The sequence below is a fragment of the Gymnogyps californianus genome, chromosome 6 (genome assembly GCF_018139145.2).
Source record: "Gymnogyps californianus isolate 813 chromosome 6, ASM1813914v2, whole genome shotgun sequence".
NCBI lineage: Eukaryota > Metazoa > Chordata > Aves > Accipitriformes > Cathartidae > Gymnogyps > Gymnogyps californianus.
The window spans coordinates 24,873,172-24,896,970 of record NC_059476.1 but is presented as its reverse complement, the minus strand read 5'-3'; the positions used below and the strand labels follow the sequence as shown (position 1 = coordinate 24,896,970).

General features: G+C 37.0%; 1 protein-coding gene across 2 annotated transcripts in view; it reads right to left on the bottom strand.

Moving 5' to 3' along the window:
• Positions 1 to 23,799, bottom strand: part of ADK (adenosine kinase) — a 302,396-nt gene that overhangs the window by 5,341 nt on the left and 273,256 nt on the right. For both annotated transcript variants that reach the window (XM_050899225.1, XM_050899226.1), the window contains exon 10: positions 13,310 to 13,396. In XM_050899225.1, the coding sequence (XP_050755182.1) occupies positions 13,310 to 13,396 (87 nt within the window). The remainder of the gene's footprint in view (positions 1 to 13,309; positions 13,397 to 23,799) is intronic.

Here is a 23,799-nt window from a genome sequence, read left to right as displayed (position 1 = left end):
TAATTATTTCTTTTCTGCTCAGTAGGGAAAAGCATCTCTGAAATCACTTTGCTCTGAAAAGTGTGCCTGAAATAATTGAGAGTTAATCTTTATTATCTCCAGCTTCCTTACTACATGCGCTCAAAGACGATGTTTATAATTGTTAGGTCTGCAAACAGAACGAGAGATGGCAAAGTCAAGTTGCTTTCTTCCTTTTTGTGCTCACCACCAAATGAGAAGTTCTGTAAGCCAAGTGCTAGAAGTGGTGCTTGGGCCTCAAAATCCAGACCCAAACCAAGGCCCTCACTGAAACCAGCTCAAATCTCTCTGGGGATGTCCATACAAAGCTGAAAAGACACAGCAAGACAGTTCACTGACTGACACAAAAGGTGTTGTCTTTACTTTGTTAATCCTAAGAGCTGAGTAGCACTTAAAAATCATTAAAGGAGAACCAAGTTCATTTTCCTGTGGCCAGCAAAATAGACATTTCAGAGGCAATTTCACTGAAATCAGTGATTTCTTTGAAAGTTTTGTTTCCAGATTATCAGTGGTAATTCTGAATGAACGCCTAGCGCTAGTGCAGTTGGATAGGAATGTGGGAGTCCAATAGCGGAGATTTTAAAACACTTCTGGTCTGCTTCAGTAATGGTGTAACAACACTTAAAAACAGCTCATATTGAAGCCAAATGTTTCATTTCAAATTGTACACTTGACAATTAATTTTAATGACTGTTAATTACTAATGCTGGCTGGAAATCCGTTTATAGCCTCCGACACCCAGCTCCCCCACTACTCGTCTTTCTGCAGTTTCTCTCACACTTCCAACCTTTATAAAATGGCCAACGCAAAATTAATGTATTTTTTAAAATGCAAGAGAGAAAAGCAAAAAAAAAGCAATTATCAAATGCATTAATTATAATCAATTATAAGCTGACCCTGAGTCAGAGCCCCTCAAAACCTTTTTGCTGTGTGATATTCCCAGACAATCCTCCTCTTCCAGCTGAACCCTGAAGCACCTAATATAATCCATGCTAGCCAGGCCATTCACCAACAAAATTGTCCCAGCCACAGAAAGGATCAAGAACAGCTGAGCTGCCTCCTCTTTTTTGTATTTAAAGTTTCTACAGCTTAATTTGTGAGCTGCCTTTTTTAAAATGGTGTTATTCCACTATGGGGGACAGTTGCAAGCACCTTTTCACACTCTCATTCGTATACAGCATTTATCACAGTTGCTCAAACGCTCATCTATTTTTATGTGATCCCACTAGCTTTCCAGGCCAGCAGTGTGGGAAGATGCAGTTTTCAGGAAACATTACCCTAGCAATTTAAAGCCTTGTAGCTGATATGGCTGAGGCTTTTTTGGATGTCTTTTAGCGCTGTTGGAGTGGGCAATGTTGTGGTAGCACGAGTCTGGTCAGTTGTAATCAGGTGGTTAGCAACGCTGGTGCCAAGAGCCAACCAGCCAACCTAGATTTCGTAAAAAATATTGGCATCAGATGATTCTGCAATATAGTCACTGAACGACCGTACGTCAACATGCTGAGGTTTCTCCTTTTTTAATTTTGTGGCAGATGGTGGATATTACAGCCAAGAACTGTGGTAAGCCAGAGGCCCTGCCCATTGCTATCAAACCAAATGTTGGCTATTCTAAATGGAAACGTTTTTGATTAAGGGTGGGATTTGGCTTCTGTTTTCATGTATTTTGGCACTGTGGTCTGACACATTAGACTTACAGTATATAAGACAAATTAAATGGAAGCATCTTCAAATACACTATACTTCTTTCAACCTTCACACACCTTAGTACTTTCTCTCTCAAAACATAGTGTAAGAATTATTCCACACATGCACATATATGTTAACTACAAATGTATGTGTGTACAAACAAGTGTCTTTCCCTCTCTTTTAAAATGAAATGGCTCTGTGCTTCTACAGAACTGTAATGCCAGGCTAATTACAAGTGAGAGAAAAAAGGTTACCAACCCTTTCAGAAAAACAGTCTGGGTTTTTTTTTGTTTTTTAAGATGTTTTTTAAGATGTTTTTTAAGATGTATATCTAACAAGTGGCAACCTTGAAATCCACTCTCACTGAAAAGAACATTAGAAAACCCTTCCTGACTATACCACTGGAGGAAAGTTTTAATAAAAACTAATTAAACTACAAAAATCTCAAGTGGTTAACTGATTTTAGGGGCTAAATTTCTGGCAATTCTAATTATCCTCTTGTGGCTTCACTTAGTGTTTCAGAACCATGACAGATGACAATGAAAAACTGCAGTTAAATTCATCCTCCCTGACACCATGCTAAGCACTAGCTTCTCCCTCTCCAAGTAAAATCAATACCATGTTTGAGTAAACACGTTTACAGCTTTATTAGGATGTCTCGCTTGTTCTGTAACAGCTACTTGAAGCTGTGGTAACAAATCGACTCAACTCAGTTAAACCTAGAGAGCTGAGTAAGAGGCTCATCGATAAGGTTGTTATAAAAATAAACTGCAGGAGATCAGAAAGCTGGAACAAACAGCCTGGTAAATGTCAATATTTTTACTTCCAGAGAATGACAAAACCATGAGATCACGAATAAAATGTTTCGGAAGTCTATATTTACTTTATTTATAAAATGGTCACGTGCTAAATGCATTTCACTGTCTATGTACAACCCTCTTACACAAACCGTATTTTCTAATCACCAGCGTGAATACTAAACCAAGCATGTTTTCAAGAAAAGCAGTTAGTATTGGTATTGCTGTCCCTATCCCTCTTGTTTTCTTTATATTTACGGACACATTATGAATGCATTGAATTTCTGTAAGGATCACTCAGATGGGTGTACATCTTCCTTAGTCTGAGGTTATACAGTCATTTATGTACACACGCAAATAATACAACTTTGCATTTACTAGACAACTATGAATAAGTGAAAGGAGTGTTTTCAGTTTTGCAGCCTTTTCCTGGAATGGAGAGGAGATGTTGAATACACAAAGCAAAAAAGAGTTCAGACTGTAATGCTCTAAACCATTACATGTGGAAAATGTTAATGAAAGATTCCTGCAAAAATGTGACAACAAAAAAACCGAAATAAAACTCCGCTACATCCTGTTATTCCATTAGGAATCAGTTACTCAAGGCTGAATAATTTTATTGCATTGCCGATATGATTACCACTGTTTGGACCTACTGGGCCAGCTCACTGCAGCTCATAGAATAAGGTGTCACCATACTTCCCAAGGCCTGTATAGATGCTTGTGCTCATCAGAGACTCTCTCTAAGGAAAATTAGCAGTCTTGTTTCTTTGATGCCTTTGTGCAAGTAGGAACAGTAGTTGTAACTCTATGGTGGTTTGGTCCTGAAGGCTGTGCAATGGATGGAGAAAACATAGATCCTGATTTGAAGCCTACTGAGATTGATGGGAGTTCTCCTATCACTGGCATATGCTGGCCTATGCCTTGACTGAGCACTGTCCGCCCTTTGAGGGGGAACAGCTCAAAGCTGGAGGAGAGGCTTAAGTATTGTACACTGTGACACCCTCCACATTAATCATCCCCAGTGAACTCTATTTATAACCTGTTGCATATCACCGCTATTAAACTCCCCAGCGCATCTTATCATCCAAGAAAAGAATCATTTCAGCCTACAATATGCCTCAAGAAAGATGTGATGGAGGAAACTGATAACAAAGTTATAACTTCTGATGGTTTGGTCTATTTTTCATTTTTAAGTCCACATGATGAACTGTGGAAAATTCCCTTTTGGATCAGAATCTGGTGGCTTTGGGCTTGTCTCCAACAGCCAGGATCAGGGGGAAACATTTGATTAAAAAAAACCCCTCCAAGCTTACAAGGAATATTCAAGGCACTGGATACACCAAACCAAATTCATTTTCATTGAAAGCATCTTCTCTAACTATCTGAAAAAACTACTTTCCAGGCTGATATTTCTCTTAGATTTTCCTAAAAACATTTCCTAGAAAGTTTTCTAGAAGTGTTCTTCAAAAGCTAAAATTCTCCTTAGCCATTTTTGAGACAGCAGAATGAAGTAAGCTTTCTTTTATTAGTACCTGAGGAAATTTTCTGAGCCTCAAAACAGATCTGTTGTATTGACATTAAATGGTGCAGATTACTACGCTTACTGCTTTGGATAAGAGGAAGAGAATTTCACTAATTTAACATAGGAATAATGAAGTTCTAAGCATAACAAAATGGAATACTATGTACTACCCTCTATTTAGTTTTTAACATATAATCAAGTAAAAAAAAGGCTACGTGAATGTAACTTCATAGTTGAGATTCACACGCACAAAAGCTAGGAGATTTGAAGTTGTGTTTGCAGAGCGACCATCTCTCAGTAAGGTTTGCTTTGCAGGTATACTTCCACACAATCAAGCCAGGAGTACATAAAGAGAATCAAAAAGCAACACCCAATGCAGTGGGAATATGGCAGCTAGACAGCCTATGAATTTCTTGACTTTTGTGGGCTAAAATAGCCTACCCTAGCATTATATTCATAATGCTCCTGTTTTAATACAGTGGCATTTAATATCTTTTGCCTGTTTAAATATCTGTTACAGTCCTGGATTGATACTAATCATTTACTGATCACCAATAATGTCCCTTCAAGGACAGTCGGAGATCAGTGTCAAACCAGCCTACAAGCACTGCTACTACCACTGCTTTCAACTGGGACCATGTTTTTTCTTTTATTTCTTTTTTATTGCAGCCTTGCCACCTTCCTACTTCAAGTATGAGCCCATTTCAGTGTGGGGGAAGTGAACAAATTATGGGAGACGTTACCATCGTATTACATAATAGAGGCAGCTGCAAGTGAGTGAGGATCCTACTAGCTAATGCCACAGCCCGAGAAGTACCTTTATGATCATTGTGTCAAGCTCCATAGCGCCACACCAAGTCATATTAGATGTGAAGTAGATAACATATTTCAGTGTATTTTTATATTTCATTGTGTGGTGTTGTATCTCCTGCGAATACAGCATCAGCTTAATCTGACACATCGTTTCTTAGGGGACTATATCCTGCCCTGATTCCCAGGGGAATGTTCTTGATGATCCAATCTGACTAGTGCCTCTGTCTCTACTCAGAATACATTAAAATAACACAAAAATATTACCAACAGTCTGCGAGCAAGGTAATAATAACTCATTAAAGTCATTTCTAACCTTCCACATGAACATTTTCTTTATCGTTACATGATTTTCTAACACATGACACATTAAAATAAAATGAAATGTTATGAGGATAGGGATAGTAGGCATGACAAAGTATTTTAAATGGTGATGATTTGCTTTGAGGCGTTAAGTCAATTTGTAATTGTCCCATAGCTATTACAGCAAAAACTGGAACTTTATAATTGGTTTTGAAAATCTATTTTTAACACAGTAGGTTTGTTTTTTAAAATGTACGCAACTTATTCGATGTTTATTTCTCACAAAGCTTGTCCAGAATGTCACTGAATTTATGGTGAGGTAAATTAGGCCTTTTAAACCCCAATTCTGCAAAATATTAATCCTCTTGCTGTGTACTGAGGCTGCCTTAACGCTGACAGTGTCACTGACAGGAAAAGAGACACAGCAGCTGGAAGGATCAGGTCCTGCTTCAGTCTAATTAGAAACTTCTGAGGGTTTTTAATTCCATACACTGATCCTTTTAAATGGATCTCTCACTTCTACATGCTATTTAAAAAATGACAGCAAGTATACTAATGTTTTGCCTTACATTAATTCTACTATGTATTTTTCTGGATTGCCTTTAAATTGTATAGGTGAAAATGTGAATTACCATATTTAAGTTACTATATTTTGATAAAAAATACGTATGTAATAAAATTAAGATGAACAGTTAGAAACCAAGAGAAGGGTAGCAATTAAAACAAAACAATTAAACCAGATTGGATCACAATTAAATTATACTTGGACAACACTTGCTACCAGTTTTAAGTATAATGCCAGCACAGAAGACTGTATTATTTCCAAAGAAATAGTTTTGAATGGAAATTGGTAAAAAGTGAAGTCGGGAATTAAAAAGAAAACAGGAATATTCCATGTTTTTCCTCAGTGATATCTATTTTTATGTTTTTGTTTAAGTAGCTGCAATTCAAACTGCAGCAAATTTCTAAACTGTGCCAGTACTAATGTTGAAATTACTAGCGACTGGCTACACTATTGATCAGAATAATGATGTGCCTCTAGCTGAGACTGAGAAAAATCAACTAGGAACATACAATCTGGTAATTTTCTAGTTTGTAGAAGGTCAGTTACAGAGATAATGTGGCCATCTAATAGCCTAGGTTTAGATCAGATGTTTATCTGAGAGAGTTACAAATGCCATCAGAACACACGGGCGGTAAGTCATGAACATGTTGACAAGTTATCCCATTGCAAGCAAAGATTGATGCCCTATCTGCAGCTCGGCTATTATACTCATGTACACTGTTTATAACACAGAAGTATTAAAGATGGGCAAAACAGGCTGTCAGTCAAAATGCTGATGACATTAAGAAGGTATTTTTATTTCAAAGCTTCATATCTCATCAGCCATGATCTCAGTAACAACAGGATTGCTCAGAGGCAATTAGCCACCCATGTTGTATAATGAAGACTAAGAGAGTGCTGATTTCTGTTATAACATTTGTCTTTACTTCAAAGAAAAGACAGAACAATTCAAAGTAGTATCCCCTTGTCTCTTCGCTCGTAAAGATAAATTTTGTAGCAAAACTCAGCCATAACAAGTTACATGCACATACATATTTAATTGATATCACCAAAACAAATACCCCTCCCTCCCAGCCGGCAAATAAAATTGCATCTCAGAGCTCTAGTGTTATCAGAAGGCAGTACTTCACAGCAGTGATATTTTATCCACTGTATTTCTCTCTATCAAATGTGATTAAAAAATGATGACAACTTCCCAAGGTATCTTAAACAACTATAAAAACCTTACACAAATTGAAGACCACTGTAAGTGGATTAAGTAGCTTCTGATATCACACTCCTGCTGTTCAGTAAAGAACTGTTCCTAGTTCCTTGAAGTCCTATTTCAACAAATCTAGACTGTTTTAGGGGTGGCGAGTACTGGAGGGAGGGCAGCTCTTACAACAGAGATTCATACAGAGATGAAAATACAACAAATAAGAGGAATATTTCATTTCTCTGCAATGTTTTTAGTGAAAACAGATTCTTCCACAATCTTAAAGAGCCCTATAAATCCATTAAGGAACTTTCTTTTTAATCTTGTCACAAGCTCAGTCACAATTTAGTATTCTGACAAACCATTCAAATCACCTGTCTCTGCAGAAGGCATTAGCAGATCTTTTTGGCATGTTTAGCACTCCTGGTATAGCCATACAGCAACTATCCATAAGAACTTATTTCATTTCTCACACGTGCACATGCTTCCATCCACACAATTCCTTCACATGAAATACATAAGGGACTTATTAGACAAAGTCATGAATACAGTTTATCTTGGCCCTATATCGGATTTATTGTGAGAAGATGGAATTCCCATTGTACAAGCTTCATTTTTTAATTCAGTCAGTTTCTACTCTTTAGCCACCAACACTGCCCTCTGAGGATGACTGAGGCTGGATTTTCAGAGGAGCAGGAAATGGCACCTGGGAACCTAATTCCTATAGGATTAGAACTCATAGGACCACAGTGCAATTTAGGTTGGAAGGGACCGCTGGAGGTCACTTGCTCCAGCCCCTGGCTTAAAGCAGGGCCAACTCAGATCATGTTAAATCCCACCTAGATGATTTTTTATTTTAAAGATTCTTGGATTCCTTCCATAAATGACGGATTCTGCAGAACAACAGCATAAGAATTATTATACTGGATTCAATTCTGTTTCCATTTTTATCAATAGTATACTTGTTTAAATCCACCGGCTTCAGTCAAGGTATTCCAAAGTTATATTACTGTGTTTGGAAAACAGAACCAGACCTTTTTTAAAAAAGGTTTCTAAATCAAACTTTTAATAGTAGAGGAGTAAGGATGAGCAATTATTCTGTGCACTATGGGTTCTTTGCAAACCTATATTTATATTTCTTGTGCTGTGTTTTTATAAACATACATATATGTATATGTATAATATATTCAAAGAATGTTTTACATTAAGGATAATATTTTAACATTTCAATAATGTAGAAGTATACCAAATATTGCTTTGCTCTGAAATCAAAGCTGGATGCCACTCTATAGAAAATAATTTGCATTTACCTCATGAAAACAAGCTAAAATTTGAACAATGTGATAACCTTTAGGCAAACTCTTAGGAGTCCAAGGTCTTCATCTAATTTGTAGAGGCATTTAGATTAAGATGGAAAAATAATGTTTAGAATTAACCTGTATATTAAAGATGAGGGAATGGCTTTATTGAGCCAGTTTGGCAACAGAAACAGAAACAAAAGGAGGGAAGTATCTCCACTAAGCCCTGTGGTCTCTAAAGAAAAGATAAGGGTGCTGTGAAGCACACTCACGCAAGGACACGTATAAAAGGCAACAATTCCTCTTTTGTTGCTGTCCCCGTCTTTTATCAGAGTAGTTCTCTGATAGCTGAGACCGTAGTTGGCCATCTCATAAGATTCACGCTAGGTTTCACGAGAGAGAGGGAGAGAGAACTGCTTATTCTGTAAGCATGTGCACCAAAAAAATTCTGAATGTAGCTTTCAAACTATAGCTAGCATCTTTATGAGATTCCTTGGTACATGAAAGCCGCCAATGTGATTTTTAAATTGACAGGTGGTTTGAGCCATTGACCTCAGCTTTGATACCGACAGAGGCAAATTGCTATCAGCTTGTATTTGGCACCATACAATGCTTAATGAAGAGCTCCTTCTATCTTGGGATTTCTTTTCCTTGAGAATGGTATAACATCTTTATAGCATGGTGATAAGTAATATACACTTGCTGTGATCATTCTGTCACTGCTTCATCATGCTACTTTAAAATGATTTGTGGTTACATTTCATACTCTAGTACTTTTCATGCAGTATATGACTAAATCATAGTAGATTACTAAGTCAATATATTTATATTGACAGAACCTGAAGAAACATTGATTTTATACCTTCTCCTATTCATTTATTATGAACTCTCTACGCAGTTCCACTGAGTAGGCAGATTCTAGGGGAGAGGTTTTGCAGGGAACAATGGCAGTAACTATCAGAAACGACGCTTATTGTTTTCATTAGTTACGGTGGCAATGACAAAGGCGAGTCCAAACAGAAGGCAGACCTACTCTGGCTAAAGAGAGCAGGATGGCATAAAGGAAAGCATAAGATGGTAAAACTGTCCATATTTCAATCTACTTATTGCCATTAAATATGCTTTGATTATCATTATTGCAAAGGTTCAAACTGGGGCTGACTAGTAATAAATAAATGTTAATTTAACAAGTAATAGAATGTTCCCCAAACTCTACAAACGAAGGCTGTAATTCCATTAAGAGGACTCTTGTGACATAAGCCATGTCAGCAAAGCTCAAGTGATTTGTCAATGTCATCAGAACCTGGAGGTGGAATTGCAACTTTAATTTATGGGTATTTCAGGGATTTATAACCGAAAATCTGTGGTACCCCTGAAATCCACAAGAGGTGCTGAGATGCTACAAAGTAAATCATTATTGCTTAAATGTCTAAAAGGTAGCAGTGGAAAGCAATAAAGGCAGAAGTCAGTTAGTATTGTTTAGAGCAGCATTTTCAGCATAAAGATACCTGCAGCAATTTTAAAACCCAGTTTTTCATTCATGCATTGCACCAGCCTGAGTGGCAGATGACTTGATGCCTGCAGTAAGAGGCAAGATATTCAGAGATATTCCTGGTGCCAACTTAATAAAAACACATTTCAACTGCAGAATGCAGTTTATTTCTTGTTGCTAGCTGTTGGAGTGAGCTAGTTCTCCTTGGAGGCCAGTGGCTTCAAGTTCAGAAATGCTGAACTCATGAATCAACTCACAGAGGTACAAATGCCCAGAAACTTTCTGTCTTTAAACTTTTTCATGACTTTAAGGTTTCCAGACCGTCAGTAGTTAGACAGGTTCTAGAAAAAAAAACCCAACAGATTTCTTATTTTCCACTTTCACGGGGAGAAACACATGAGGAGTCATTTGCCAAGTTGGCATAATTATTGAGAAGGAATTTCCTTATAATCTGTGAGTTATACCTCTGGAAGAGAGTGCCTCTGTGAAAGACCTTTCAAAATATGATAGAGTCTAACAAACCTGACCTCCTAATGTAAAATAAACCCTGCTTGATGGGGTTAGTTCTCATTATATCCCACATTCCCCTTTCAGCCAAGACATTTGCTCCAACAAAACCACTGTTCAGTCATGTTAATATACCAGTCCCAGAGAAATATGGAAAGTTTTGCCATGGGAGTCTTGTTCTTTGCTGTTTGAATAAAGGAACTAGGTTTCCAGGAGAGTATATTATAACACTGAGTGCATTTTTTAGTTAAGGGATGAATTTTGAAACATTTTACTACAAGGACACTAAAATCAAAATATTACATATACTGTTGCCTAGGTAGTAACAACTTGATAAAAACCTCAATCAAAAAAAGAACCTAGAAAAAACCTGAAGAGAATATAACCTTCCCATTATAAAAATTCTGTCAGGACAATAACACTGCATCTGGCTCAATGCTAGAATCAACAGAAGATACATATGTTGAGTAGTATTACCAACATTACTGCATAGGGCTTTCTGGTAAGGAGACAATAAAGAACTTTTCCTGTTGCAAATACGTACTTTGAAAACACATGAAAAGTGTGATATAGATAAAATACAGACATTTCCCCCAAATGAAACGCAGACCAAATCAAAGCCTATCCAGTCCAGTATCCTATTTCCTACATATGGGAAGGAAAATGAAATGACTCCATGAAGAAGGAGACCACAGTATATAAGACCAGAATCAGCTGTGTATCTAGACTGTTATGACTCCCAAATCTCCCATCTGGACTAAACTCAGGAAAATCTGTTCTCCGAGGAGAATAAACGACCAATTTATTATTTATGGGGTGACAGAGGAGAACTAAGATCTCTCAGAAGCTAATGGAAGAACTATGGATATTCTAAAGCTCATGTTGCTTTGAGTCACAGCAGAGAGAAATATGGTGCAACAGGAACCTAAGCTCACATACCAATACTCAGGTAAGTGTCTAACTGCAATGAGATTTCAGACAGATTTGCAACTGCTGAGCCAACTTCCATTACAGAGGGAAAAACAGCTGTGGTCCTTTCTTTCCCTGGTATTGAGGGAGAACTGTACAATGCCACGCTGCCACGGGACTGCATTGCACTTGTGCTCCATACAAAAAGCATCTGATGCCTCAGTGCTATTTGTGGGGGAACGGAGGAAAATAATATATATCCATAAACAGTGATACAGGACCTTTGCTAAGATTACCCCAAATACACTGAAGCTTGCTGTATCCAGACACGTTATCTCAACAGACTTAGAATGACAAAGGGGAGTTGATCTTTTAGAGGACCTATTTTCTCTCCTTCCTTCCCAACGGAATTTAGCATTTTCCACATGATTTTTCCCCTTGGAGAAAGGAATCTCACAACTGATCCAAGACCAGCCTGACAGGATATGCCTGAACTCCTTACATTGCTGGTGGAAGGTAGCAGTTTGGAATAGAGTCTGATGTGGCTTATATCAGCCTTTCCATTCAGGATGTTCCGAATAATTACTAAAGTCAACGTTTTAGCCCTTCTACAGAAAAACAGCAGCTATGGCAGTACAAGGGAAAAGAATGTAATTTAAAGAGGAAGGGTTATGAGAGATCAGGCCGTTCTTAAAGCCTGATTATTTAGTTGCAACAGTCTTCCTGCAGCTAAACTAGGAAAGAACAAAAGTAGGATTATTAAAAAAAAAAGTCCTGATTTCAAAATGCCTAAAATCTGAAGGACTGAGAATAAATACAACCTGAGATAAACATGGCAGACACATGAAAAGCTGCTTCCTGCTGAGGCAAAGCTTGGTTGGTGTCTACCATATTGCCCACCTGGGCCCTACCCAGTATTATTTTATTTTCAGCATCTGAAAACAAATTAGGCAAGATCTTTTCTCTTTTTTTCACCAGAACATCAGCTTACTGGCATAGCCGATACACAGAGCACATGTATACAAGGGCAAGCACTTGAAGAAGATCTTATTTATGTTATAGTAACTGTTACTTACTGGTTCAAATTTAGTCTTGCTTGTGATTTAGGAACAATAGAGAGTGACCACCGTGCACTAAAAGGTGTATGAATAATATGACCTAATGTGTTTCCCTCTATTTCTGTCCTTTTTGATTCACCAAAGCACCAAAGCAATGAGTAATAACATTCCTATTTTCAGCCAGATTTAAGCATATACTGAAAATTTATCATTGGTTTAAGTGATGCATTAAGTAAGGATGGAATTACTCACATGCTTAAGATTAAGCTTATGTTGAATACATTCTTGAAGCAGGACACAACTCTGAAGCTTTAATTTGGTAACACACTGCTTGTTATCCCCTTCATGGCTACAAGACTGAGCCCTGCAATGCTATTTATAAAGTCTCTTTGGTAATGTTTCCAGTAAATTAGTGACTAATGGAGCTCCTTACAGCTACTACGTACTGGATATTAGAGCCTTCAGGATTCAATAGTGCATCACAGAACTACATGTATGAAGGTTACAATGAATGACAGAACTTTTGGATTAGATTGGGTTTTGGCTTATATTGAATCATTTTTTAAAACAGGCATAGACATAACATCCTCTTTTTTCCTTAGAGCTTGTGCCAAAAAAAATAGTAAGTTTGCAAATGGATATTAAGCAATGCCAGATATTTTCTGGGTTTGTTTTAACAAATTAACCCTTTGTGTTCTTTTCTGATGTCCAAATAATTGTATTGGAAGCAGATGTTCTACCAAAATTGACAGGATCAGAAGATATTATGCTCGCTTATTAACATACTGTTTAATATTCACTACAACCTGTTTTAAAGAACAACAATGTGTTAACATTTAAGCCAGGAGGGATTTCTGTACACTATATAGTACTTGATGCAGCTTGTTTATGCAACAGTCTGACAGATACAATTAATCTCATGAAAACGACCAGAGTACAGCATAATGGCATATTATTTTTAAAGTAATAGAACACACTTTCCCTTTGAAAATCAGAACTTAATTAAATCATATAACTTCAGGATGCAGAGAAAAGCTCTAAAAGAATGAAGCTCATTCTGAAGGACAGTTGAATGAAAAAATGGTAGATTTTATACAGAGAGAATAATAGGATAATCTCCAAACAAGAGAAAGAAGTAAGAAATACCTCCAACAAACGCATCTCCAGCTCCATTGGTATCCACAATTTCACTCTGATCACTCACTAACACAGGGAAAGTAGTCACTTCATTTTCTGTAGTGGAAGGGGAGAATAAAACATGAGTTACTTGGAAATATGACTTTGAAAAGCACAACAAAGTGAAAATCACAACAATTCAAAACTGGAGCTCTGACCTTTAACATGACAATTTGGATAAAAGTAGATTTGGTTTATAATTCTGTCTGTGTTTACTGCATAGGGATATGGGAACACATTTGATCAAGCTATTTGTTGTGGATATTGTCATTAATTACTTCCAGCCTCATTTCTTTTCTTTATCTCCTAATATTAAGGGCAAGAGAAAAAACGTAAATCAGGAGGAACAACATAAAACACCTGGGCATATGGACAAGACTAAGAAAAATCCATCCTGCCAACAACAGTGCTTCCTATTAGTTGCAGAGAGGTGATGGAGCCTCCAGAATGGCCAGTCCGAGCCTCCAAAAGTTCAACAGAAATTGCTGCATTGTAAAAAACAAAATGTACGTGAATTCACTAAAATAAAGCTGTGAAATAAAAAGCAGGAACTAGTGTAAATCAAAGTGCTTTCAAATTACATCTTTTTAAAAAATACATATATGTAAGAAGCCTTGCAACTTGCCATCTGACTAGATTTGGTTTCAAGATTTCAATGGCTTCCCCCTCTTCCTTAGTATTTCTTTTTAAAAAAAAATATTTCCTTCTCTGCAGCTCCCTGCCCTCTACTGGCACTCATTAAACCTATTGCAATAGGTGGATACTCAGCATCTTCACCTCCAATTCACTGCCACACCACAGTTCAACATAATTACACCACTTAGGTATGATAACTTCAGAGTTCTAGGGTTATAAATTTAATATATGCCAGTAATTAATCAGCTATGGCTTTCCAGGTGGTAATGTCATAATGACGTGATAAAAATATAATTACCACCTTGTCACAATACCTTGTTAAAGTGTAAATTACCCCTGTAACAGAGCCAATGGAAGTTCTGCCTCTGGTAGTCAGTATGCATTAAACTGTCTCAGAGCAAACAGATTGTCCTTTGGCAGACAGCAGGAATTAAAAAAAGGGGAGGGGGAAGAAAAGCCTGTCAACCAGTGAAAATGAAACCCATCAGAGCTATTTTCTTTTAATTTTTGGTAAAAATAGAAATAAAATGGGAAATAGATCCTCCAGTAGCTGAAGACTGGAGATGAGTAGTTTCTTCACTGTCCAGCAACAGAGCAGATCATAAAAATCAGTCTTACACTGATGTACACAGTAGCAAACAAGGAAACCTAGTTTGGGAGGCATATAAAGAATTCACAGTCTCAAATCAGGCAAGTCTGTGTATGCTGCAGAGGTACCAGAAGGATCCTGGTTTCTGTGAAATGCAGTGTATCAGCTCTACTGCTCTTCACCATCTGCTACTAAGTGAACCAGGCAGATATAATGATGCTGCCTCCAGAGGGAACTGTTGGCTGGCCCACCAGGAGGGGAGGGGAGCATTAGCAACAACCATCCATGAGAGGCAAAGGAAAAAGGGTAATGAAAAACATAAGATGAATATTCCAATTAAAGAACAGGTTTCAGTCAGTTCTCAGTGCATCCTACTCTCTGTCCTGTTAAGAAAGCTATTTAGAAACGTGCTTCAATGCTGTGTTGTGCTTTTAAGGTAGTCTTCAAGAGTAATGTTTTTTAGTAATTTTAACAGGATTCATTTGAATTGGAAATCAAGAAAGAGAGGTCTTTTACATTAAACTCTGCCAGACGAGCAGAGTGTATTCATCCATTTCATAAGAAGGTATATATGATTTGCTCTAGATAATACTAAAACAATGAACAAAGTGATAACTCTGTTGAAAACAAATTGTAATAAACTAACCTGCTTCCACCCCAAGTGTGCATGGGCACACACAGATGTTCTGCGTTAAATACACAGTAGACACTTGCATATGCATACAAATATACGTGTTTGGGCACAGAGAGCAAATAATGCACAGACGTTGTATTTCGAATGCTGTAAATGAGGCTTGGCATCAAATAAGACTCTATTCAAGCAAACTAACACAAATGAAAGTTCTCACCATCATCTTTCTCCTTTCTTTTCCTCCTCTGTCTTGATTCCTTCCCTCAGCTCCCTCTAGTACTTGCAGGTAAGCATTGCACTATGAGCTCTTATTCTATTCTTTCTGCAGTAGATGTAGTTGTAAGTAACTGATCTAGTCTAAAACACCAAATACATCAAGGAATTCGGCTGGTACGAGAACAATCTTTTTTTTTTCTGATCACAGTTTTCCATCTCTACCTGGGTCATACACTCTGTCTCTATAACTTTACATATTTTCAAGAGGAGCAATAATCTCATATTTTGAAGTACTGAAGTTGCAGAAGGAGCCAGCATGGCTTTGGAGCACATACTATATTATAAAGATATTACCATGTGCACACATCCAATAGGCAAATTATCTTTCTTTAACCGTAGGAGAACATCTACTAGCATAGTAGAGTCTACTAAACTATAGTTAACAATAATACGTATTGAAAGATACAACAAAATAATACCGAGGTGTTTTTTTTTTCTTCCCTTCACAATAAATTAAGTCAGTTAGAACTAAAGCTGCCATTAAATTACCTTGCTATGTCTGTATAATAGCATAAAAATAGCTAACATCTCTTCCTGATCTGTGTTTTGTAACAACTAGGCACAACAGGGTGAATTAAGATGAAGCAGAAGTCTCCATTCTGAATATCCTTGCTTTTGTGACTCTAATGTTGCTTTAACTTCATTTTTGTGTGTGATCTATTACGTTTTAAAACTCCCAAATCCATCATAGCGAACATAGAGACACCTTGGCTAAGTGCACTGGTCATCAGTGGCCTTGCTTTTCAAAGTCAGTTCTGATTTCATTTATCATTCTGAGAGCTTATGAAATAAAGAATAATTACATAAGTGTTTTGAAGTCCAAGTGCTGCTCCTCTGGGCATAAAATCCAGTGTTCTATTTTTAAGCAACAAATATCTTCTATGATAAACACCCTGGGATACAACACATTCCACTTGGATATAATTTCCTAGAAGCCCAGAATTGTGAGTGCAAATTGCAACAAGGTGTCTATAATTAGGGAAGTTTTAGTAACAAGCATTAATGAAATCTAAAATTTGGGGACTTTGATTCAACTCTCAATGATCTTACATTAGTGAGGAACTTAACTGTTTTAGAATACCATAGAAACAATAAAAATTGAATATTAATGTGGTGATTTCATAGGCTGAAGACAATATTCACAGGTAAATCAGAAGGAATCAGCTCATTGGTAAATTTAGTTATTGTTAATTTGTCGCATTATGTACATAAAGATGTGAAATCTACCTTTATTTTCCTCAGGCAAAAATATGCACTAGCATATCTAGCTTAAGATATTTTTGTAGGTAAAACAGTCTGGAGAGAGAATAATTGGAGAGCAATATTAAGTGAAAAAACAGTGCTCCTGCCATTCTAATACATTTAAGCTCTCAAATGAACACAAGCCTATTTCATGATGTTAACTGAAACAATCGAACTCTGATGATAGCTGCAAATACTACAGGTCTGTCTTCAAACCAAATTAGAATCACAGACTACACGTCTACTCTTAGTACAGTAATAAACACCAGCAAGCAATCATTACATCCAATTAGGCTGAGTACTTTCCTTAACTGGGTCATTTACCAGTCTCTCTTGCTCTTAAAAGTAGATTAAATGTGTAAACTTACATTTAATTACCTGTAACAGAACTCTTATGAGCAACATGTTGGAGTGTCCTTAATTTTGTATTAAAATAAAATAAAAGGAAGAAGGGAGCCCTAAAATATATACAAAAACGTCTAGCTATTTCCTCAAATAATCTTTTGATCCATGGGCTGGTAGTGGTAGCACAGATGCTTACAAGATGGAGACACATTCATGTTTCTTTTGTGAGCTTTAACTTGTAAAAAAAGGAACAACTGTGAAACAGAATTCTGTCCCATCTCCTCCCCACCTCCATCCTCTCTAATTTTCTTTAGATCGGGGGCCAAAAACAGATAAAAAGAAAGGAGAGAAAAAAAAAAAAGAGACAGGAAGAACTTAACAGAACATAGAAACCTGAACTCAAAACCTATAAATGTCTCTGGGCAGCTATAATGTAAGAAGTAATGAGAAAAATATTTGAAACAAGCCCATGTCAGTCAGGATGATTCTGAGCTCTTACCTCTCTCCAGAAGGTAAACCCCAGAAGCCTATAGGCTTTAAGTCTCTGCACCTTCTTCAGCACATTAATACATCTTTAAAAATCATTAGTACAACAACACTTTCTCCTGTTTTTTTCTACAGTAAAAAATGCTGTTGTTGCTGTACTTCACACAAAGATACTACACTTGATAATGTAAATCAAATAGATACTGCAACTCTCCCACCATATCAGCACAGCACTGCCCAAAGTTATAAGGCAACATGGGGCAGGGCACTGTGTGCTGAACCCCCAGTTAGAAATCCTTAAGACTTCCAGCGATGATGTATTTCAAACCTGGCAGTGCTGATTCAACCTGTCATTTCTAAGCAAACAGAATGAGATCCTGCATTTTCAGGCTGGGACTTTTGGATAGCTGTACTGGATGAATACTCCAGCCCCCCTGGCACTTTCTGTGTGCAAGTTAAGTTTGCCTTGTTTTGCATGCCAACATCTCCTCTCTCCTCCGTCTAGTTCTGTGCATTGTTTGGCCTGGTGCTGTAGCTATGTAGGGCTTGTCAGAAAAATAAGGAATTTATTTGTGCAAGTCAATGGAGTTAAATAGTATAACAAGCGAGATGCAAGTCAGCCACATGCTTTGGGATCTTTCTAATCAAATAATAATACACAACAAATGATGCTGTGTTCTAATGAATTCAACATGCAGCCAAGAAAACTTTATAACTAGTAATGTAGAAGAAGTTAAGCCTTTATTGCTATAATACACAATGTTACCCTAAACAAGTTATAGAGTAGTTGTCATTTATAATGCATTTATATGTCTATGGTATGATACAATTAATACAAATATTAATTTATTTCCATAACGAAAGACCCAAGTAGTGCAATCAGGCTAAAATGCTCTTTGCAGCTTGCTAAGCAAAAGTAAGTCCATATAGCTGTGTTGGCCGGGATGCAAAGTACTGTCCCTCAGAGGCAGCTAGTTCATTTTCAGTAGAAACACAGAAGGAATACAATGCCAAAGACTTTGAATCTTCTGTGGCTCTACTCATGGTCCTATAGATATCTGTAGGGGAAATGACAGTGTGCAGACCCCATTTTCCCTCTCTCCTAGGAGGTAAAGTTAATCCAAAGATGTTCAATGAGACTTGTCTTCCCTTTATAGCTCTCCTCAGACATACACATTGTCCCATTAGCTAGTCAAGAGTATTTGTATTCAGAAGTCATATTCATAGCATCTCACTAAAGTGTGATTCATAGGATTAGAGTTAATAGGGGAAAGAAGGTTCCTCCAAAGGAACTTGTACACTCATACACATCAACTATTGCAATGATGTAAAATTAAACACTATTTTTGCACCTAGCGTATATCCTCTGAACCTACGTCTGATTCTGTCTGCACTCCTGTTAATTCAACACCACTCCTTTGAAATAACTCTTGATTTATACTGGCATGAGATCAGACTCAGAATTCTGTATCTAGTTACAATAATTGTAAAAAATGTAACAGCATCAACTAATGACTCATGAATAGCTTCTGTAGGCCCAAATGAGTTTTGTTTACTTTATAGAAGGTGTGGGAGCCACTGAAATGTCACTATTTTCTATATCATCACTGCCAGTGCCATGAGTTGAAGCTCTACTTTTTTTCTCATATTAAATAATTCTTCGTTTGCACAAGTAAACAAAACACTGTGACTGTGTGTAAAAGATGGGGAAGCAAGAGGTCAACAGAAAATACTAGTTTTGCTTCAGTTTGGTGCTAATGTAACATTTTTTAAATATACATATATATACATACGTATATGGAAAAACTGCCCTAAAGAACAAGCCGCTGAATTTTTCTGGCATGTGTCACAACGTTTCAGGTTTAGAATGGCAATGAACTCTGTTGAAAAAGCCTTTCCGAGCACACAAGAGTATTGCCATTTGCCTGCTAGGCACAGATTTCAGAAGGAGCTGAAACTGCGCCCACTGAACTGCCAGAAAACGCACTCCTCTAACTCGGCATGGCTGCTGAAGACATAAGGTAGTGTTCAGAGCTAAATCCTTTTCCTGTGATCTCTGTCCGGACCAGGAAAGGGGTTGAGGACTCAGAAAAGGCAAAGGGTGTGAAGTCATAGGCACCAAAATTAAGAAAAGCTTTTGCAGATGTTTCACTGATACAACACAATGACTGTCTTGGAACTACTATGAAGAGCTCAGATCAAAATCAGTCCTGAAGACAGAAGAGATGGGTTACAATAAACGAAACCTGTGAATTGTGTGATCCTAGTCTCTGCCGAGAGCATGCTCTACTGCAGTGAGCCTAGCCACACCAGTGAAAGTACAGGGTGACACAAAAACAGATCTGGCCTTGGATATTACCAAATATAAATATCTCTTCCTGCACTGTAAATCCTACGTGTATTGGTTTGGCCACTGCACATCTTATTTGAACCTTACATGTAAAAAACCAAGCCAACCCCTCAAAAAACTACTATTTTTTGAGCTGTATATGGGAATGGGAAATACATACAAGTCTATTTCTATCCATAAATAGGTAGCTCAAGAATTGAAAACACACACAAATGGTGACAGTTGGAATGTCAATGTCTAATGTAAAGAATACATCACATATGTACATCCAAGTTACACTGACACATACATTCTAGCTCACACACGCTCTTCAACCTTCTGAAACTTGGCTATGGGGACTGTGCAAAAATGAAGCATCTTTCAGCTCAGAAAGCAGACCATGCACTTCACTTACTGTTTGCACTGACCCCCACACTAGCAGGAATGCATGTATGTTTGTACTCCATTTCATGGTACTCCACAGACTTATTTTAAACCACTGCATAGCTGGACCATCAAAACACTGTCCTATGGGAGAAATTTCTGACAAGTATCAACCTATAATCAGGTCAAAGCAATTCCTACCCAAAAGCTTATCAAGGCATTGGCTCAAAAAAAAAAAAAAAAAAAAAAAAAAAAAAAGAGAAAAATCACATTATAATTTGATTTTGAGCAAGACAAAAACTGTATTATGCCTCACATTTTTTATACATTAAGCATATTGCCCTAGCGGGGCAAATACACCTGTCAAAACTTGCAAGCTTTCTTAGCTATACCTCAGTTTCTGAGTGGTGAACACAGAAATCACATCATTTAAATAAATGCCATGTTACATGACAGCTTTGTTTATGCTACATGATAATCTGAGAAGCATGGGTTGTCAGTGGAGGCAGAAATGGGCCCAAGGCACTTCTATTTCACTTGAGCATCAGTAAGACTGAAAAGAGAAGGAGTGAGCATTAGGTCACTACAGAGCAGTTCTGAAGGAGCTTTTTCTTCTGGGAGAATTTATATTTAGTTTCATAAATAAAATCAGTCCATTGGAATGAAAGAGACAGCCTTCCCTAGAAACACTACTAAAAATAAGATAATGTATATATATATTTCTCCTTTAAAAAGAATAATTAATTGGATACTAGTTGGACATTGCTGAGGTAGATATACCATAGAAATTCTACAGCATTGCCTTTAAATATTCAAATTACATGTAGAAATTTAAGGTTTTCATCCTTTTAACTCAGAGCTCAGCTCTAGAACTTTTACAATTATTTTTTTCTTCTCATGCTGTATTTGTAAATTCTGTGTTGACTTTAATTAAGCTCTCCCTAGACTACTTATCTATTTTTGAAGAATGAAACATGCTTGTTAAATGAATTTTCTCAGGCTTTTGCAGGTTTTAAATCTATTAGAAGATGTCACTGCAGTGGAGGCTGAAATTTGTTCTACTCTCAATGGGAAAATATTCTGCTCTTAAAAGGCCAGTTAAAAACAGAACAACTCCACTGTTTTTACTGGAATTCTTTAAGTGTTATGCCAGTCTAGAAAGAGAATTTGGCCACAAATAAAGGAGTTTATTTTTCCCCTACATTAGTTGCAGAAAATTTCTTAGATAATTAAATACCCCAAACTATGATCTCTGTAGCATCAATCAATTTAAAGGTATTACCTAACCATTGCTGTAAGCAGGATGGTCAATCTACCACCTTTTAAAATGATGTCACATACATTTTAATGTAAATTATGCAACCCTGAATTTATACAATTATTGACTACATAGTGAATTAAATTCATTTGGACACAGTTATTATAATAGCAGTTTTGACAAACAGTTTCTGGCAAGAGCTCTTGAATCGTGTGTCTGTGTAACAAGCCCTTTAAAGCACGGCAGTAGCATATAGGCACTCATAAAGGTAACACAACAGGCTTTACAGTGCATGTACTGTCATTTAAAGTAAACCCCAATGCTATAAAAACAGGCTGCTTGACAAAACCAAAAAACCTAACCTAGCAGACAAATTAAAAATTTCCAGCATCTATCTCTGCGGAACCTTGTCAAAACTCCTACCATCGCCTGTCACTCTCAGTTACTTTTCTTTAAAGTTTTATTTCTGTAGTATTAAATTGCTGAATCATTCAGTTTTAAGTTATTTCAACCTAAAAACGAAAACAACACATGGATCTTCTTTTCAGAAGCAATAAAACATTTTAGAATTAATCAAACTTTAGTTGGCATGTATAGCCAAGTTCAACTTGTGATCTTTTAAACCTAATTTGTATTCTCGTATTGTCAAGGTGACCACCACGATGTGTATTTGAAGGGAGAAAAAAAAAAAAAGGTTCCTGCTCTGAAGAGTTTCCAATCTGAAAAGCAAGGTTGGTAAGCAAGTAAATAGATATGTATAAATAAAATGTGGCCACTCTGCTGATATAATTAAGTTATGAAAAGTTATGAAGAAAGGCAAGAAGCAGATACTGCTTTAAAAACCAGATAGATATGCAGGAAAAAACTCTAGTTAGCCTACAGAGTGAGGTCATTTGAACTGTAACTTAAAAATGTGGAAAAAAAATTGGAAAATGCTTGTTACTTGTTCCTTTTAGAACCATTTCAGTATAAAACATACACTTAATGGTTATTTAGACATACTGCCTGCTTTTTTGCCATCTTTTCCTAGAGGAAATAAACCCAGATTAAAAAAAAATTAAGACTTTCAATTTAACATTTTTGAAGAAAAACTTTCCTTTTTTTATGCAAACAAAATTAACTTCTGTAACTCTCAACTTGCCAAATTTACATTTGTACCAAGCTTTTACTCATCTTTGCTGCTTACTGTCTTTTCATTCACCCTCTTCTCCCTCATTGTTCTCTGTTGCCTGTTGATTCCTACTGATTACAGAAATGACTGAGGTGTCTACTGGTGACCCGGAGGCCGATTGTAGCCAATGACCTTAGCACAATTTGGATTTTTATGCCAACAAAAACTTAGAAGGCTTCATTCTTTTTCAATATAAATACAAATCTGATCCAATAGCTGCTACTCGGCGGCAGCAGAGGTGGGAGCAGAGGGCGCCAGGAAGGAACAAAGCTGCTTGGGAGCAGACTAACGTTTGGAGCAGGTTTTTCTGCTGAATGCATTTGTCAAACTCGACCTTTGAGCCTGTATTGTTTTACTCATCCAGTCTCTTATTTCCTTTTTCTGATTTTATTCTTAAATGCCTGTACATTTTGCACGTTCAGGCTGAAATAGGAAGAGTGGTGCTTTCCTCCTGTAGCTCTAATCTTTTATGAGCAGGCCTCTAGTTCCCTGTTAACCAAAACCAGGGAATCCACCAGTGCCGCCAGTCTCCAAGGAGAGGAGGGCTGTCACTCCCCACCAATTTATCTGATTCCAGCAAAGGGTGTGCTCCAACCCTAGCCTATCCCTAGCAGTTTGGCTTGGCCTCAAAGAACCAAACCTTATTTCTCTTTATCATAAATTTCTAACATATTTTAATTTCTCTATTCATTTCCCTAAGCCATTTGAGATCACGGCTTCACATGCTCTCATCTTCTAGACCAGTGCAGTGACTACTCCAGAAGCCAAGACACAACACATATCCAGTATGAACATCTAACATGCTTTACTTTGTTCCTCCAAACATCTGTTTTGGTTGCACACACAAAGACCACTTTATGGTTTCTGTATTCTACTTTTCGCAACAAAACAACTGTGCCTTGATTTTTGAAATGTTTAAGCTGTCTAGTTAAGCAGGAAATCCAAAAACAATCTTTAGTTTTTTTATATTTGGCTTTAGCCAAATATAAAAATGTCAGTGCAAAAAGCAGATACTTATATTCCATGATGCACCAGAGATTAAAAGCAAATTGCATTTTTAGCACTCTAACTACAGTGTTTAATCCCTCACAAATAGATTTTCATATTTTTGTA